The sequence below is a fragment of the Zosterops lateralis genome (genome assembly GCF_965231275.1).
Source record: "Zosterops lateralis genome assembly, chromosome: 3".
In the NCBI taxonomy this organism is placed as follows: domain Eukaryota; kingdom Metazoa; phylum Chordata; class Aves; order Passeriformes; family Zosteropidae; genus Zosterops; species Zosterops lateralis.
Window position 1 is genome coordinate 56,932,376 of NC_139764.1, and position 18,523 is coordinate 56,950,898.

An 18,523-nucleotide genomic window follows, 5' to 3' on the forward strand; every position below is an offset into this window, starting at 1 on the left:
GGCATGGTTGTGATAAAGCTGTGGTGTTCTTATCTCTCTTTTAGGTAGTGGCTCTTTATGACTACACAGCGCATCGATCAGATGAGCTAACCATCCATCGCAGTGACATTATCCAAGTGTTATACAAAGATAATGATAACTGGTGGTTTGGCAGCCTAGCAAATGGACAGCAAGGCTATTTTCCAGCTAATTATGTGGCTGGTGAAAGTAAGTTTACTGCTGTCTTCCTGGTATACCGGTGTGGGTTTAACTGATGCACCAAGATTTTACCGTGCTGTTCTGCTTATTGTTCTGAAGATAGGAATTCATGTAGTACACACGTGGCATAATGATGACTTATTGTGGTACAAAAATAGTATAAAGTTAGCTAACCATTGCACTTGGTTAAACATTTCAGCTTATGAAGTAAGTCAGCTTATTATTGACTTAATTATCTGTCAGCTGGATTGATCCCTTGTCTCTTCTAATACAGAGCCACCTAATTCAGGCCCCAGCTTGGCAATGTTTTAGGACACATCAGAGCATTTCACAAACATCTTGGGGTTTTTTCTTAGGCAATTTCCATTAAATCTAGCTTTTTTACAAACTCTTCATTTTTCCCCGTGCTCTAATGGAGAATGTTCAGTTCCCAAATATCTGAATTTCAGTATGAAATTTTTAAAGAACAGTATTGGTTAAATCTCACATCTGAGCATTGAACTTGCTACCAGGTCCTTTTCTTTAAAACAGTTTTGATTAAACTGATACAGACAAACCTGGATGAATTTGAACAAATACTATAGGAAGCATCCTACTTCGTCCACTGCTATAAAGATGCTCATTGTGCTGGCAGTTGTAAATATTCAGCTTGTGAACCAGCATGTGGTTGCACACTAAAACACGTTCATTTGCCTTCCTAAGCTATCAAACTATCAGTTATACTGGTATTTATAAATCTTTTAACCCAACATTTCTCAATATGGTTTTCCCCAATTTTTTAGTTCCTCCCTATGTCTTTCATGTATTTAAAGTGAAATCTAATTTAATCTTCTTTTCTAAAAACCACTTGAATATTACACTATGCTCACTTGATCAGGTTAATTAAAGTTAGATTTACTGTGCCCTTCCTTATTGTCTTCTATTTGTACATGCTGTGCATTTTGCCCTGTCTTTCCTCCTTGCAAGATAACCCAGAGAGAAGTCTGAAGGAAGAGTCTTCAGTGAGGGCCTTAAAAAAATGGTCTGGAAAACAAACGAGGACAAAAAAAACCTAAACAAAAATTTTGAGGCACTTGTCCAACTGTGAAAAAATATCTATGGTAAATAATTTGCTATTGCAGCTGATGGTCATCTTACAGAATCAAAAGAAACGTGTAAGATACATTTGTTAAGTATCAGCTGCTTCCTAATAGTATGAGCTTTGTTCTTAGGTAAATGTGTGAATGCTTTTATACAATAACCAATATATAAATCACATTATAAAATATAAACTTGCTAGTATAAATAAAGGTTTATGAGAGAAATTTTCATAAATTCTCATACAACTCTCTTCAAACATTTTTGACCTGTTTTCATTCACATCCTGTTTTTGGCTGGATTGTAATGTCATGGTGGTTCACAAATTCTTTCATAGTTCTCATAATGGCGAATTATGGTTCCTCTTTTCAGAAGAATATGAAGAACAACCTTCAGGATTAGTACCAGATTCTGCTCCTCTCCTACCAGAAGGACCAACAGAAGCAGAGGAAGGTTCCCTGACACTAGATAAGGTAATAATTTGAGAAGTAGTGGTAGATTGTCTTTTGTGTGCCACATGGACTGTACTAATTTTTGGTCTATTTTGTAAAAAATTCTTATTTGTAAATCTCATTCCAGGCAAACAGGTATATTTTCAGCAGAAGTTTAATATTTATCTTGTGTGGAATCACCTCTTCCATCATGTGGCAATTGAATGTCCTGCTTACTTCCACCATAGTAGTGGGTGGCAAATCTCCCATTGGCTCCAAGTTTACAGAAGTTATGTGTGCATAAGCATTCCTGTTTCTGTGATTTTTGTTAGAATATAAAGTATGTACAAAAGAACAAAGAAACAGGACCCAATTTTTAGTCTAGGAAAAAAAAGTACATTTGATTTTTATGGACTGGGGTTTTTTTGCCTGAATTTTAGAAATTCCACTGTATGCAAAGTGGAATTGACCAATTGACTTTCACTTCTCCAGGGGATTAGAAACTTTGCATGCTTATGTTTCCCGTCTGTGAAATAAGACTGATAATTGTCTTAAAACATGGGATATCTTCTAGAAAAAAAAAACCAGTTCAACAACTGTTAGATTTTCAGAATTTTTTATTTCTAAATGTTTATATCCTTAATAAGTGTACTTTTCACAACTATTCATTTACTGAAATGCTACTAACAAAACTACTTTAAAAGTGTTGTTCAGGTTTCTCTCAAATTATTTCCAAGTACTTTTCTAAAATTGGATCTAATATTTTGTGTCTGATGTGTAAGACTGTAGGCATATTCTCTTGCTTAACTGACAACTTTTGGGGACTTTTCAGATGATTCATCTAATCTTAGCTCTACAGTGTATACAATCATAGAATTATTTAGGCTGGGAAAGACATTGCAGTGTTCAAGGTTAAAACACTCAAGACTATTTCTATTGACTTTTTTTTGTGCAGCTTCTGGTTTTAGTAGGTGAATATAGAGAGGTAACATTTAATAAATTATTGAGTACAGATTACTCATTTGGCAGTCTTGTTGAAGCCAGCTCTCTTCTTGAAGCCAACTGCTATAAATCGGATTACTAAGTGTTTTGTTCCTAACTATACTTGAAAAAGAGAATTATTTACTACACTAAATAGTAGTAATTTATCTGAAGTATCCTTTACCTCTGTAGCTGAGAAATTCCTAGCCAACCCATTGTTCAGGAAAGACAGGGGTGCACTGCTTCCAGACACTTCTGTAAAGGCAGACTAGAATATACGTAGGAAAAATTTCATTACTGAAGATTTCTTTAATTTATATCTGTGTGGCTGGAGGCAAAGAGGGTATCCCAGAGGATGTTGTTGTAATCACCCAATTTCACTCATACCTAAATTAGAAGAGAGAGAAACACTGAGATACCTGTTGTTGTTAGACTTGGTCATTGTTATCCACATATTTTTTTCTGTTTTGATCTGGTAGGAATCTAGTCAATTTACTGTATCACAATACTGTTATGTAGACCAACTAGTGTTACTAACATTTGCAACTCATATTTGTTATTCAGCTTTGTGAGAAGCAACATTTGATTCATTTTGATTGCTTAGAATTTCTTAAGTGTCTATGGATGACGTATTTTTTTAACACTAGTTTTTGTATTACTAGTAGTACTTGCTTTAGTAACATTCAGCTTTAATAATATTTCATTAAAATGCTCTTTACTTGAATTCTTCTTGTACCTTGAGTTAAATTAACTACATATTTAATAATTAGTTGGGATTTTGTAGTAGTCTACATAGTACTTATAGACATAAGAAAGATGTAATGAATCAAATGTGCAGTAACAATCCAAAACCAAGCAAATGCATTGCTTTTCATCTTGTGCAGCAGCTAAGGGCAGACAAAATCATGCAGAATCTAGAGGAAAGTTATGAAACGGGTCCTGGAAAAAGTTATATGAGGGTGTAGACATATGAGATTAAACTAGCAAAGAATGAGCAGTGGAGAGCGTGCACAAAGTAGTACCTGATGTGAAATCAATGCAAATCTTCTTTCTTTTTCTTTCACTTTTCTTACCTTCTGATATTAAACCAAGTCAGGGAGCATTAAGCTGGAATGGAACACATCTAGAGTCAGTAGAAGGAAATTCGTGTTTATGCCATGCTTAGTTACCCTGGTGAACTCAACTATTACAAGACACTCTTAAATATGTGCGCTTAGGGATTAATTGGTGTAATAACACATTTTAGGCTGAGGTAATGGCTGAGATTTCAAAAGCATGGGAAATATGATGTGGAGGAGTTTTTTAAATTTCAAGTCACATCAGCACCGTATAAACCATCAAGAAGATAGTGAGTTGAACCAAATGATGAATCAAATCTCTGTGAGACTTATGATGCCCTGAAATATAATAGGTTTACAAAAGCTGCAGAATTCTGCATAGAAGAAACAACTTGTCATTCAGCTGTTTGCCAGAATGAATGAAAGTTGTACAGGGCTTTGGCTTTAGGCAATACCAGAGATTTCTGAGACAAAACTGCTAAGATGACCACTGAGGGGGCTCATCGGTTATGGCAGTTCCTGTCTTGCAGCAGTGACACAGCAACTTTTCTTCCTATTCCTTACTTTTTTTTTTTTTTTTTCAGTATAAGACCTGATGAAGGGAAATTCTCATTTCCTTTATATGGGAAATAAGAAAAAACATTACTTTGTAAAACCCTGTGTTTTGTTGTGGTTTTGTGTAGTTTGTTGGGTTTTTTTTTGGTTGTTTTTTTCCCGTGGCAGAAAAGAGTTTATTTTTTTAAATAATCCAAAAATATTTATTGAGTAATTAGGTTGTTGCTTAAATTGTTGACTGGAAAATATAAGAGAATATTTTAGTTGTTTGTTTTTGGACACAAGTGTGTTTTCCCAAATACTCAGTTATACCTAGGTCTGCTGTATCTATTGTTCTTTCTGGGTTTTTCTGAGGTTTACTCAAATGTTTAGCACTGTTAAGACTGCAAAACAGTTACTGTGAAAATCATCCTAGCAATTACTTGTGAAAATTTGCTGCTGTTCAAGACTAAATAAGGCACTTAAAATGTTGGCTATGAGTATGGTTTTAATTACTGAGAATACCAGATAGTCTAATTAAGAATAGTTTTCCAACTGCAAATATTACACGTGCATATCTAGCTAATCATCAGGGCTTTATGACTGAATAGAGTGGAATTATTAATATTAGACAAGGGCATAATACTTAAGATCCAATATTAATATTTGCAAATAATTTTTAGAAAAGCTTTAGTTCAAAGAACTTTCTTTCAAAACACTTTCTACCATCAGTTTTGCATTCATAACATAATAATTTTATGCAAACCTTGTTTTCCTGCCTTATGAGTTACTTAACTCCTGAGCCACAAAATTAGGTCATAATCATCTTTAATTACAACATGCATGTAAACTGCCAATAGAAATTTCATGGAGTGAAGTTCTTGCTGCACTTTTGAAGAATTCCAAGAAACAGAGATGGACTTTTCATCTGGCAGCTCCAGTTAATGTGTTGTTTTCAGATTCCTTCAGATGAAAGTGGAAAGGACAAGAATTCAGATAGGGTTCTATTAGAAACAAAAATGTGGGTTTTGCAAGATTTTGGCCAATCAGAAACATTTTAAAGCCAATAGAGTATCTTTTTTTTTTATTTCCTAGAATTTTTCTGCTGGCTATAAGATCTTGTGAACATGTTTTATAATTTAATGGTCTGCCACTCACTACATGAAATACATGTAACTGGATTCTGAATATTAAATATGCAATACCATATTACATGAGAATAGTAAGAAGTAGTAATAGACAAAATAGTAAATTTAAAACTGCCATAACAAGTGTAAGAAAGTGTTCTTTCTGGTATATTTATCTTTGGAAAATGATGCCAGGATATAAAATAGAAAAAAAGAAAAGGCTTACTGGCAAGAACCACATTATTATTGCACAATTTGAATAATCTACCCAAAGGTCATCAAAACTTGATTCCTTGTATATTTAATCAAAGTTAGGGATTATCAATGTTCACATAAATAATTCACGGACTCACTCTTCTTCCCCTAGAGGAGGTTGTTGTCAGACTTTGTGAATACTTAACCCAGCGTGTCTGAGACTAACCTGCCAAGCAATTGATGCTTTTCCCCTGGGCTTGAGCTGTTTACATGTGGGTGATTTTGTGGGCTTAAAAATTATTTATTGAATCTAAAAATTTAAATTTAAAAATTTAAAAAGCATGGAAAACTTGTTCCATATTTCAAAAATAATAGCTAGAGATTTTTTCTATTAATTTCATCAAAACCTTTAATTTTATAGTTTATACTGTTTCTATTTTCTCCATTAATGGTACCTTTCTTCAGTTTACTGGGGAACACTTCAGAAACTGATTATGTTTTAGGAAGAAGAGGGGGACATAGGAAGATGTGATTATGCTAATGAGGGAAAGACTAAGGAATTAATACAATGAAGCTCTTGCAGTGAATAGAGCTGAAGACTTTTGACACATCATGAAATGTTTTCATTTTCAAGGTTCAGATACGAAAAAAGTGATTTTTCAATTGATTAGATTGTCTTATTGTGAAGTTCATAATTCTGGGCTTCATTCCTAGCTAATATGATTACAGATCTCTCTGAAGGTATTGACATCTGGGCTGAAAGAAACTATGCTTATCTAGAATCAATCTGAAAATTTACTGTGTAATCTTCCACATAAATTGTTAAGTAGCATTATAAAATAGATATATCTTTACAAATCTTACTTTTGAAGTAGTAATGACTTTGATTATTCTTTAAGAAATCATTCATCTGAAGGAAATGCTACCGTGGCACTGTCTATGAGGAATGGGCTATTTTTCTTAATCCTTACCCAACATTAACATGTTTTACTTTTTGAGTTCTTTAGTTTCCTATTTCTTAGTGCTCTCTTTTTCCTTTAAAATGCAGTTTGTACTGTTTGAGATAGAATCTTAGAATGTGAAGAGATTGAAATGGACCTTAAAGATCATCTAGTCCCAACCTCCTCTGTCATGGGCAGGGAAACCTCCCACTAGACCAGGTTGTTTAAGGCTTTATCTGACCTGGCTTTGAAGACTGACAGGGTTAGGGCATCCACAGCTTTCTTGGGCAACCTGTTTCAGTGTCCCTCCACCCTTACAGTAAAAAATTTCCTCCTAATATGTAACCTAAATTTCCCCTCCTTCAGTTTGTACCCATTATTCTTTCTCCTGTCATTACAGGCTGTTGTAGGAATGGTACTCCCCAGATCAGTGCCCCCACTGAGGCTCTCTCAATCCACATACCACTCTCTTGCTCCCCCTTCCTTCCCCCCCTTTCCACTGTGCTGGGATGAAGTTGAGAATTAGAGGCACAAAAGATGAAGGTTGTGGGTTGTGATAAGAACAATTTACTGTAAACAGCAATGAGATAAGAAAACGAGCAGTAACATCAGCAATGTTAATAACAGAAGTGTACAAAAGAGGGAGTGATTCACATCCAAAGATGCTCTCTGTGGAGTCTGCTACAATAAATTAGCACCAGATGGCTTCCCCCTACCAAGTTTCTGACTGGAAGGAGCATTCTTCTCCAAGAGAGTCTTTTTTCCCTCACCCCTGGCAATGATGTGAGGTCCTATCACCTCTGGGTCCTGGCTGTGCCCCTCTCAGCTATTGCACAAAATTTAACCCTGTCCTGGCTGAAATCAGGACAGAGAAAGAGTCTCTCTCCAGCTCCTCTGTAAGCGCCCTTGAGATACTGAAAGGTTATGACATCTCCACAGAACCTTCTCCAGATTAACCAGCCCAAACTTTCTCAGCCTGTCTTCATAGGATGGTGCTCCAGTCCTCCAATCAACTTCGTGACCCTACTCTGGAGTTGCTCCAACAGTTCCATGTCCAGAACTGGGCACAGCACTCGAGGTAGGGTCTCACAAGAGCAGACTAGAGGGGCCAAATCACCTCCTTTGACGTGCTGGCCACACTCCTTTGGATACATTCCAGGATTTGTTTGGCCTTCTGGGCTGTGAGCACACATGGCTGGCTCATGTTGAGTTTGTCATCAGCCATCACCCTAAAATCCTTCTCCACAAGGCTGCACTCAGTCACTACTCTGCCCATCCTGTAGGTGTGTCTGGGATTGCCACAACCCAGGTATAGGGCTTTGTACTTTGCTTTGTTGAACTTCATGAGGTTTGCATAGACCCAGCTCTCAAGCTTCTCAAGGTCCCTCTGGATGGCATCTCTTCCCTCTGGTGTGTCAGCTGCACGTGCAAGTTGAATTACTCTCTCTTAAGCATATGTGGTGCTACTTTATTTGTAGCTGGTAGCTACATGTTCTGTCTCAAAAGATATTTACACCTGTGTCTGTAGTATTATTTGAGTCATTGAAAGAGAAGGTATCTGGTTTATAAGCAAATTAATACCTGTTGGGGGAAAAAAGAAAAGATGAAATTTCATGCATAGGTGTTTACTGTAGGTGACCAGGCTGTTTAAAGATAGGAAGAATCAGGCTGAGCTACTGAATTGGTCAAGAAGAATCAAAAATGCTGTTGAGTGACACATATTATCTCAGGAGCAAGCTAACTTCTCCCTTCCCAATTTTTCTCCTTGGGTCCTCATAGCCTCTTTCTGAAGAGCATTGAACTTTTTAAATGCAAATGTTAATGAAAAGCTGTGATCCCATATAAATTACCAGAGGCCAAATCATCAAGACTGAAAACAGGTATTTTAAACCATACTGCTTCAATCTGAAGTATCTTGTCTCCACTCCTCCTTCTTTTTTTATCCCTCAAAAACTCACACAATGGATTTGATTCCTGAGATGCAGTATTTGCTGGTGTTAAGCCACGACTACAGTATTCACCCAACGGATTTTTCCTTTTATGCAAAAGATAAAAATTCATGCCAATGTCTGTCTTGTATACAGAGCCATGGTTCTGCTAGATTCTCACAGCTAAGCTAATACTGTTAGATATAAGGGCCAGACTATGGTCAGTCTGATTTAGATAGACTTGCTCTTCAAAAACACTAAAGAGAGGAAAAAGCAATTGTAAATTAATTGCATTTTAAATGGGAAGGTCATGGCAAAGAAATATATGTAATTCTGCTAGCAGAGGTCTCTGCCAGCTGTTCATTTAATGGGCAAATGTGTGGATAGATGCAGAATAGCAGAGAAGAAAATGGTGAGTGAGGTGGTGTCACATTTCTCCCAAACTCGGCTTTTTAGAACAGTTTTGACAGCAGGCATTGGCATAGTTTTGGGTAGTTAAATATATGGCTGTGAATCTTTTATCCGTGGACTGCGTAATAGCAAACAAAATACAGACTTAGTACTGAGTGTAGTGTCCTAAAGACGAGTCTGAAAAGGCAGAGACGTGTTCATTCTTGCCATCTGTGATCCAATGAGTTTTTAATTAGATGAAATTCCGTAGAAACAACTTCTATGGGAGAGTTCCTCTGTAGGCTATAGAGCAAACTCATTTACTGTCGTGGCTTGAATCATCTGAATAGATTTCCTGCACCACTCTATTCTGTCCATCAACCTCCTAGTCTGCCAGAGAGCCTCTGTAGACCATCAGTCTTAGGGACAACTCTGCACAGCCTAGAGGAAAGCACCACCAAAAACGTAGATTTGGGATGAGACTACATCCGTAGTATTTCCTTTAGATGCCCTCTGCTTCAAGTTCTTTTAGAAGGTGTGTTCTGGAATACCTAATGGCTCCTACAAGTTGCACAGGAAGGGTTTAGTGCTTGATTTACTGCTGTGGATTCTACATCAGGGATCAGGAACTTGATATGCTTTTGTTTATTTTGCCTTTATTTATATTGTCTTGGTTGCTTCTTATGTGGCAGCAAGAGAGAATGTTAAGCATAAAATAAAAGAGCTATAAAGCAGGCAAGCCTTTAGAAATGGAAAATATGTACTGTATTACAATTTTCCTTTCTATGATCATAAAGCAAAAAAACCCTTTAGAAAGTCCAAGCTTCTACAGTTGACATGAATTAATATTCTCTTCTTCTGGTGGGCTATATCTCACAAACAGGGGGAGAATTAGAACACGGCAACAAAATTGAACACCATTAGTGGCACTGTCCAAATGAGTTCATTTTTTGTATTGTGTTCAGTATTTGTTCTTGTGAACAGAAAAATATTCATAAGTATTCAAAACATTACAGTGTTTTTCTTTAAAGCAAACATCCTAATAATTCTTTAAAGCAAACACTGCCCTAATAATGCTATCTTAATGTTTAAGCTCTGTCATCTGGAGGAGTGTCATGGCTCACACCATGCCTGTTCCAACACCAGCTTTACTGCATCTTAGTACAGAGCAGTGATGATGGTGCAGAGCTGTTTGGAGCTTCCTGGGAGATCTGCCCATGCATAAAAAGTGGTTGAGAGGTTTGGAAATGGACAATTATGAGATCAACAGCCTCCTCAGCTCCTCCATACTCCAGCCTTCCCTGGCTTGCTCCTTACATTGACATGTCCTTAGTGAGTTCCCAGTGTGTGTTACCACACCTCCTCTGCCAAATATCTCTTGCATGTTTTCCCAGCCTCCACTTCTTCCCCTTGATGCTTCATCCCCTTGTTTCACCAGCTCCTGCACTGCCTCCTTGCATCTCCCACTGATCTCCTCATTTCTTCAGTACTCTTACTTACATCACTAGGATGGGACAAGACGGTCAGGGAGTAGGCTGAGAGGGACACAAAGGTGTGTGGGACAGATGAAAGGAGGTAGTGGCAGTGAGATCTGCTTCAAAAAGATCTGGTATCTAGTTCTTCCTTTGTTACATGCTTGAAAGCTTGTAGGAATGAAGTAAAAAAGCTTTCATAAACAGTACGGTGTCGTGTCCTTGGTCTGTCTCCACAGACCAAGGAGTTCTCATGAGTTGCCATGTGAGGTGAACAGGTATTTGAATGTCTCCAGTTGTGTGCTCTGCTTTCCTTGGCACTCATACTAAAAAGCTGTGCTTTAATATATGGAAGGCTATGTGATGAGTTCTTTTTAAAACAGATCATAAGAACTTTCAGTTGAGCAGCTTAATTTAGTGGATACCTTAATCTTCTAACTGTAAAACAAGGATAATTTTCTGTGTTTAGGTGTTTGAAAGTATTAAAAATCTTAGTCTATTTTTATAAGAGGTTGATATTCTGTAGTAGCCCTTTAGGGAATTCTACTATTCTTCAGAATGGTTCATATTTGAGTATAGTGAGTATAGTGAGAAAATTCTGTAATATTTACTCAAAAAAGTGCATAAAAATGGTTCAACATTATTCACACAGGATTTTTCTGAAAAGGATTTTGTTTTGACTGCAAGCAGAATGAATTCATGATTGTGTATGGGAAGGAACCACAAAGTTATAAATGCTGAAGGAAGTATTAATTACTTGGAGTCATTCCCTTTACAACACTCCCTTGTATTTTCATATCAGTGGTATTATAGTTCCTTCTTTTGTGTTTACTTTTACCATTGACTTAGCCTGAAGTTTATTACTGTATTAACAAGGATTTTGTGTGTGAAATAGATGATTTTTCTTCCTAGCCCTGCCAGTGCTACATTATTGTATTCTAATAGGCTGACTTTTGTCTAAACTAATCCAACAATCTGTGTTTTTACAGCAGACTAATTCTAATGACTAATGTTTGAACATGGTTTTTGTGGGCAGTGTAAGTGTATGAATTCAGTAAGTCAGTGGGAGCTTGATCCTGTTTATTCTAAGTCAGCAGAAAAATAATATTAAACTAGTAAAATAACCTGTCCCTGAAGACTCGGGAAGGTCATTCACATTTCCTTATGGGAATTCTTTCATTAAGTTTGAGACCTGTTAGAATTAGGTTTGTTTGTAGAGGGAGCAAGTTTTGCAGAGACCCTATAATTCATTTGGAAATGAGAGTATTTACTTCTCTAGATTTGGAGAATCTTTTTAGCCCTGAATTACAATGTAAGCTGGATTTGAACTGCTTTTGAATGAAACTTGCAGGGTTAAAAAAGACAGGTTTTTCTTGTGAAAACTGTGCAACAAGACTTTATAGCATTCTGTTTTTTCACTTGTAGTAGCACAAATAATTTTTTTAAACTATGTGTGTTTTAAGCTGTCTTCAAGCAGATTCATAACCTCTTGTTTCTACACATACCTGAAAACTGTCTTTTCTTTGCAAGTAGCTTTTCTTTTTTTTTTTTTTTTTTTAGCAAGGCACTCTTTCCTTGTTTGTAACCACATAGGAGTTAACATTTTATGGCTGATAGACATTCTTTTTCAAACGAGGTATATTCTGTCCTTATTCAGGAAGCTGGTGGGTTTTCTATGCACATGTGTTGGCCCCGTTGTCTGTTGTCTTTTTACCTTCCTGGTTTTTTATTTCTTTTACAGATGTCACCAGTCGCCAGTAAGTCAGGGGACCTGAAATTTATCTCCAAACATGACACAGATAGAGACTCACCTACAACACAGTAAGCAAGAAATTTGCAGTGTTATTCCTACAACTGTTGTTTGAAAACTATGAGAAACGTTGGAAGGGTTATTTTTTTTTTTTTTCAAGCAAAACAAGAAGTCAGCTTTAGGGTGATCAGTGAGAGAGTGCTTTACACCTAAAATGTGAAGGAAATAACAGTTCATATACATATGCACACCCCCAGAAAAACAAGGACTATAATGTACATGACAATCAAAACTCAGGGATATGTAGTTGTTCACTGGCATCCCTTAGCTGTGTATTAGGATTTATTGCTGTAGACTGAAAGCTATTTTTGCACTTTCTAAAACTTAATTAATGTAAATTCCAAAAGATTTTCACATTCTAAAAAGATGCCAGCAGCACCTTTGGTTGGTGGTGACACTTGAATATCTTAAAAATTGTAGGCCTCTGTTTCCTGAAAGCTGTGAGCAGATAAGATCTCAGTATTTTGAACAGGAGCTTCCACAATATCTTTATCTTTTGCAACCATTTTTGCATCAAAATTTGATATCTGAAAATACTTCTTGTGTTTGCCATTGTATCTGTCACCTAAGCAAAGTTATTTCATTGATCATTTTCCAGACTGGTTCCCTCCTCATATAAATAATCTGTACATTATGCTGTAGATGCAGATACATACCTCATTTTAACCTCCCTTTAAATCTGAATTTTGTATCTCCAGCAATATGTAGATTTGAAAATAAATTGTGAATGGAAAGTTTAACCTCAACTGTGATGAGGAGTGGGCTGTACAACTACACATTGACAGAATTCAGTGTTGAATTTTGGACACAACTATTCTAGTAGTATATACATTAAGGAAGGAAATGCCTTAAAAACACAGTTACTGTGACGGTTGACAGTCTGTTAGAAGTCAGTATCAAAAATTTGGGATGACTCAACCCCATTGGTAGGACTTCAGGAAGCAATTATTTTGAGTGACCTTTCCAGGGCATCCACTGAAAAATGTGGGACCACAGATTTAAAATGTGGAATCACAAAAGATTTAAGAAAATTCAAGAATTTTGAGTCATATTAAATACAAATGTTCATTTTAATGGAAACTAGGACTACCCTGAGAAGATGTCACACTGAAAGAACAGAGCCCAAAAATCACTTCAGTTATAGCTCAAAAAGGTGAGAGAAGATACCTACATGCTTGAGTCACTGGCATGTGCTCCCTCATGCTGAACTGCAGGGAGCAGGAGCATTGTGGAGATTCCAGTCTGAATTCATGCATGCTCCATATCATAGCACTTCATAGCAGTGACCACATGTACCAGATTTTTTTCAGAAAAGACTACAACCTGTTGCCTTATTTTGAGAGCTAGAAAAAAAATCTTCTGACACTGCTGATCCCACTAGTGTGAAAAACTGTCAGTATTTCTGTTTATAGGTATTTATACAGCAAACATCAGATAATAAAACAGGTCAGAAACAGGGCTGCCTATTTTTCATGAAAACTCCCACTTTACTGTTTACCAAAAACATAACCTGCCAAGACTCTAATTTTCTTGCTCACTGCAGTCAATGTGTCTTGAAATAACCTTAAAAAATTTACATAGGTGCAAATGTTGTCATCTAAACTGGAAAAGGTTTATATTTCAGCATCTGACAGCAATATCAACATGACTTGAGATCCAGTCCAATCTGTATTTAAATAGTTTCTCCACCTAAAACAGGCTGTTATTTTTCTGTGAAAATATACTTAATATTCATGTCACATTGACATATATATTATGAAATTTACTGCACAATTCCTAAAAATCAAGTGGTTCCCAAGTCCACACTTTTAGTATGGAGAGCTGAAACATCAACACCTGCAAAACTCACTAAGCTAAATGAATGATTGCTGGTTTGCTTATTAGAACAGTGTTGTTCACTACAACTACAATATCTGCTGTAAAAGAACATGAATGGCAAGTCCTTATGAAATGTCTATCTCTTGAGAATTTCTGGTGGTAAATACGGCTTTGCAGTAGGAAAACAAATTTTATACAAGATGGTAGTAGACCAGATCTTAGCCAAGCAGATGACTGCAGTCTTCTGCAGACTCTAGAAGAAATAGAGAAATTATGCTAAGTGTTTTTAATCTAAGTTTTGATACACCATCACATTTGATGTTCAAATAATAAAAAGATGTAAACTGCTTCTCACAATTAGAGTAGCTTTTTCTTGGAAATAGCATAATAACCTTACCCTTTGAATATTAGTGTTTAGCTCTTACTTGTCAGCACATCCAATATGTCCTTAGGTATGTGCCCATTGTATGGTTTTCTTGAGCTGCACCTAGGTAGTGCTCTGCTCTGCATAAATTTACACAAGACCCAGCTGAACACTGGGTTTGGTATATTGGTACTTGTAACACTGAATAATTATGACTTTGTACCCTGATTTCCTCATGCAGCAGTATTCCTCAAATTGTTCTAGGAATCTTAACATAGACTTAATCTTAGACTCCCAAATCTTTTTCCTTAGGATGTTCCAGTAAGAACTAGAGCTGCAGCAATCCACATATAAGTATACAGTTTAGCTTTAAAAAAAGTTCCAACTACAGGCAGGTATTCATCAGTTCATTAGCAAGGCTGATGTGTAAACATTTTCATCTATAAAATCTGATTACCTTAAAACAGTATCATCAACAGTGCAGCACATGTAACACCATTTTTGTGAAAAAGACACATTACATTCTTCAGTCTTGATTCATCCATTTGCCAATGTGTTTCAGCAGCGTTAAACAGTTCAGGTCATAAACCAAGACCCTTTTGTGCAAGTCACAATACAAATTTTGAACAAAGACAGTACCTTCCTTTGAAAGGTTAGAGTTGAAGTATTGTTACGTATTTATAGTTAAATAAAGTTACAACTTCTGCCAAGAGTGGGAATTCATGGTAGAAGTGGTGTAACGTATGTCATCATGTACAAGACCAGTTACAGGCATCAACTGGGATGCAGGAGCTTGACTGATCCTTTTGGGAGTGTATGAAGGCTGATAAGCATAAATAGATGTAAAAGTGATTTCTGACTCTGTCCTTGTTAAGGTAAATTAAAATGGAAAAACTAATCTTACACACTTTGACTGCCTGTCTTATTCTAGTCACATAAATAAACCAAGAATCTCTCCCTAATTGTGAAATTGTTGTCTGAGCTTGGGAAAGTGGAAAAAAACCCAAGTGCAATTGCTTTTATGAGAGGAGGAGACTAGTAATTTGTATTTTTTAATTACATCTGTTGTCTATTGATCAAGAGGAGCAGATTTTTAAGATCATGAGCAGTTCTTTTCAAAGCAATGCTGTGATAAAAAGTAGACTAGTGGAGTGGTCTCATATTTTGTCTTCATGGTTTTTCTGTCTTTGTTCTGCTGTGGAACAGTAGTTTTTGTAGTTGTTTCAGCATTGTGCTCAAGAGGACAGGCAGACAATTGCTCTAACACATCAGCTGTAGGTGGAAAAAGCTCTAAATTTGGGCTAACTTTGTGTTTCTTTTACTCCTTTTGTATCCACCTTCCTCTAGAGGTACAAAGAAAAAGAAGAAAAAGATACAAAGGAATGAGAGAGAAAATCAGCACAACTTAATGAGTGTCGATACTCCTCTGTCATCAGTTACAACTAATGGTGTTGAAAACGAACCTACATCCCATGGGGTGGAATTGAAGAAGAAGAAGAAAAAGACAGCGAGAGGCTCAAACTTAAGCACAAATGGAAGGACAAATATTGCCTTTGAGCCTGAATGCCATGACGCAGAGGCATAATTTATTTCTGAATACTGGGGCGACGTTCATTACATGTGTTGAAGGCTGCAATTATGATCTCTCTTCTAGGATTAACAACAAACAAAGAAATTAAAATACTTAAATATGCAAAATGGTACCAGTTGTGACTTATCAATGGTGCAAACCTGTTTTGGATGACTTTTGCCCTGGGTTCCTTGAAATCAACAGGACTTGGAGGTTCAGGTCTTCACTGTGCTGGAAAAGAACTGAAACTATCAAATACAATGTTTCCTAATTTGATATCTGATTAAACCGTCACTTAGGCATTTATGTAGGCTGTAGATCAATCCATTGGGAGCAAAGAATCAAGTGAAAAAGTGTGATCTAGAACAAAACAAGCCCAACCACTACGTAAATTATTAAATTAGCATTTTAAAGTGTGCTGTGAGCAAAATAGAAGAGTATTCAGAATGGTAAAATACCAAAGGAGTGCTGACATTAAGGTGTACCTGAAAACACAGAAATATTTTCCTGACATATCAAATATGTTTGGACTGCATTTTGCAGCTCTGAAGGGAATTGTGTAGTAACTACCTATGCAACTACACTGACTTCAGTAGGACTACTTGTTCTTACCAAAATAAATTAGTGTTGCAAATTCCAGGCAGTTGTATTTTTCAAATGATGTGTGCTGTACATAGTAAAGATTCATTGCAGTTTTGTCAGAGTTCCTGGCTGCTTTGGCAGCAGTCTTGCCAAACATACTTTCTTTTATCTGAATGAAATATTTCATATCCAACTATGCTCTTTGTTTTACTTGTAGTCCTTATTCACTTGTAAGCGTCAGTAATCTATTTTTTTACTTGAGTATTATTTTGTGAACTTTTGCTAATGACTTCACTAATTATCTATGGTGTTAAATAATTTATATTTTATATTAAACAAAACACTTTCTACCAGTTAGTGTTGGTATTTTTTCTGGGTTATGATGTCCAGTTTATTTTTACTCTGCTAGGAAATTCTTTCTCCTCCCCCTCTGAAGCAATAAATAACATAAAATTAGAAAACCTTTATTTAGTAGACAGGGCACTTGATTCCATTAAAAAAAGAAGTGAAAATAACAATGCTGGGCACTGATGTGTGAAATGCACCCAGATGCAGAAGACTAGTTGCTGTGTATTGTAATACGTTCCTTGCACATGTTTTGAAGCCAGAAAAATCTGTAAACTTTTTTCTTTCGAGTAAAACACAGCAGAAAATCCTCTTTTTTTGCCCCACTGGTAGCTGTTATTTGCCAGCAGTCCTAACTTTGCTCTGCCTAGAGCTTGTGCATGGAGCCCTGCCCTAAATGGGGCTTGCATATGTGTACTGAAAACTTAGTAATGTCTCTTTCCCCAGTCAGAGGTGGTGTAAATCACCTCGGTCCTGGGGCTGCCTGATTCTGTCAAGGCTCCGCACTTCTTATGTCCCTGCAGTGTGTTTCAGCTCATCATCCTGTGTGACATGTGGCATTTAGAGATTTTATAAAGGAGAAAAATCTCGACATCTTACATTTCTTAAAATGTCCTGGGTCACGTTTAAAACAAGGGCAGAGCATGACATCAGGCTCCACGTCAGGGAGAGCTGAGCAGTAGCCAAGATCTGAGAGCTCATTGGAAAGCATTGTAAAATGTTAATTTGCCATTGTCGACACTGAAGACAGAAATAACACTTCAGATAAACACCACAGAGAGATGGAAGTTCTAATCAAAGGCACAGCACCTCCTTTCATGCTTGCGAACTAGGGCTCCAATTATGTTCACTGCTCTGAAGCTGAATAGAGCTGCTTTGCCACACTTTCCAAATTGAGAGGAGAGGCAGCAGTAGTGTCTTCCAAGGCACAGTTCCAAATAACAATTAAGCAGAAGGAATCAGATAAGAGCCAAACATGAAAATACAGGAGTTGAAAATAAACTTTTCATAATGTTTTCTTGTAATTGCAATAGCTTTTGTTTTGCTTCTGTAATTTTTTTTTTCTTCCCTACCACATGGTTGGTTAGAGACTTCTTTTCCTTTATACTCAGTGTCACTGTGGTGCTAGTTTTCTGCATTCATTTAACAGAAAAGGAACAAAAATATCTGAAATTTTAAAAAGTCTATGATCCTTCAGTATTAAAATTAGAGTCTTCACCCTAAAATCTCTTTAACAAATTATGAGCATGGCACAATGGCAAAGACAGTTTTTACCTTTTGTTCAGAAATATGGCTGATACATTTCATTTTCAGAAGAACTGCTTTTTGTTATTAGTAGAGTCTTTATTCTTCAGACAGTGCTGTTGGAATTTTAAACTTTAAAAAAGCATAAAACTTTTAAATACTTTAGTGTAATGTTTAAAAATAAGGTTTTAAATTAAAAACTTTATATAATGCTTCTTGTTTCTGTGTTAATGCAATCTACGTGTTTTCTAAAATCACGGTACAGTGACTACCATGTACGTTTGCTGAATATTGTCCAGGTACTTAGAGGACATAAATTTCAGTGGAAGAAAAGAATTCCAGAAGGATGCAGATTGCCTACTGAAATTTTTCCTTTTTTATTAGATGAAGCATTATGAGTGTCCTGCAAAATTGCTCCCTGAACCATGATGTGTGAATTAAAATGCAAGAGTTATGA

The 18,523-nt window shown here is 36.4% G+C and overlaps 1 protein-coding gene across 2 annotated transcripts in view; it reads left to right on the forward strand.

The window, feature by feature from the left end:
- Nucleotides 1-16,917, forward strand: part of AHI1 (Abelson helper integration site 1) — an 87,154-nt gene extending 70,237 nt beyond the window's left edge. For both annotated transcript variants that reach the window (XM_083856278.1, XM_083856279.1), the window contains 4 exons: nt 45-207; nt 1,648-1,748; nt 12,074-12,153; nt 15,672-16,917. In XM_083856278.1, coding sequence (XP_083712404.1) covers nt 45-207; nt 1,648-1,748; nt 12,074-12,153; nt 15,672-15,909 — 582 coding nt within the window. In that variant the 3' untranslated portion in view covers nt 15,910-16,917. The remainder of the gene's footprint in view (nt 1-44; nt 208-1,647; nt 1,749-12,073; nt 12,154-15,671) is intronic.
- Nucleotides 16,918-18,523: the final 1,606 nt, after the last annotated feature.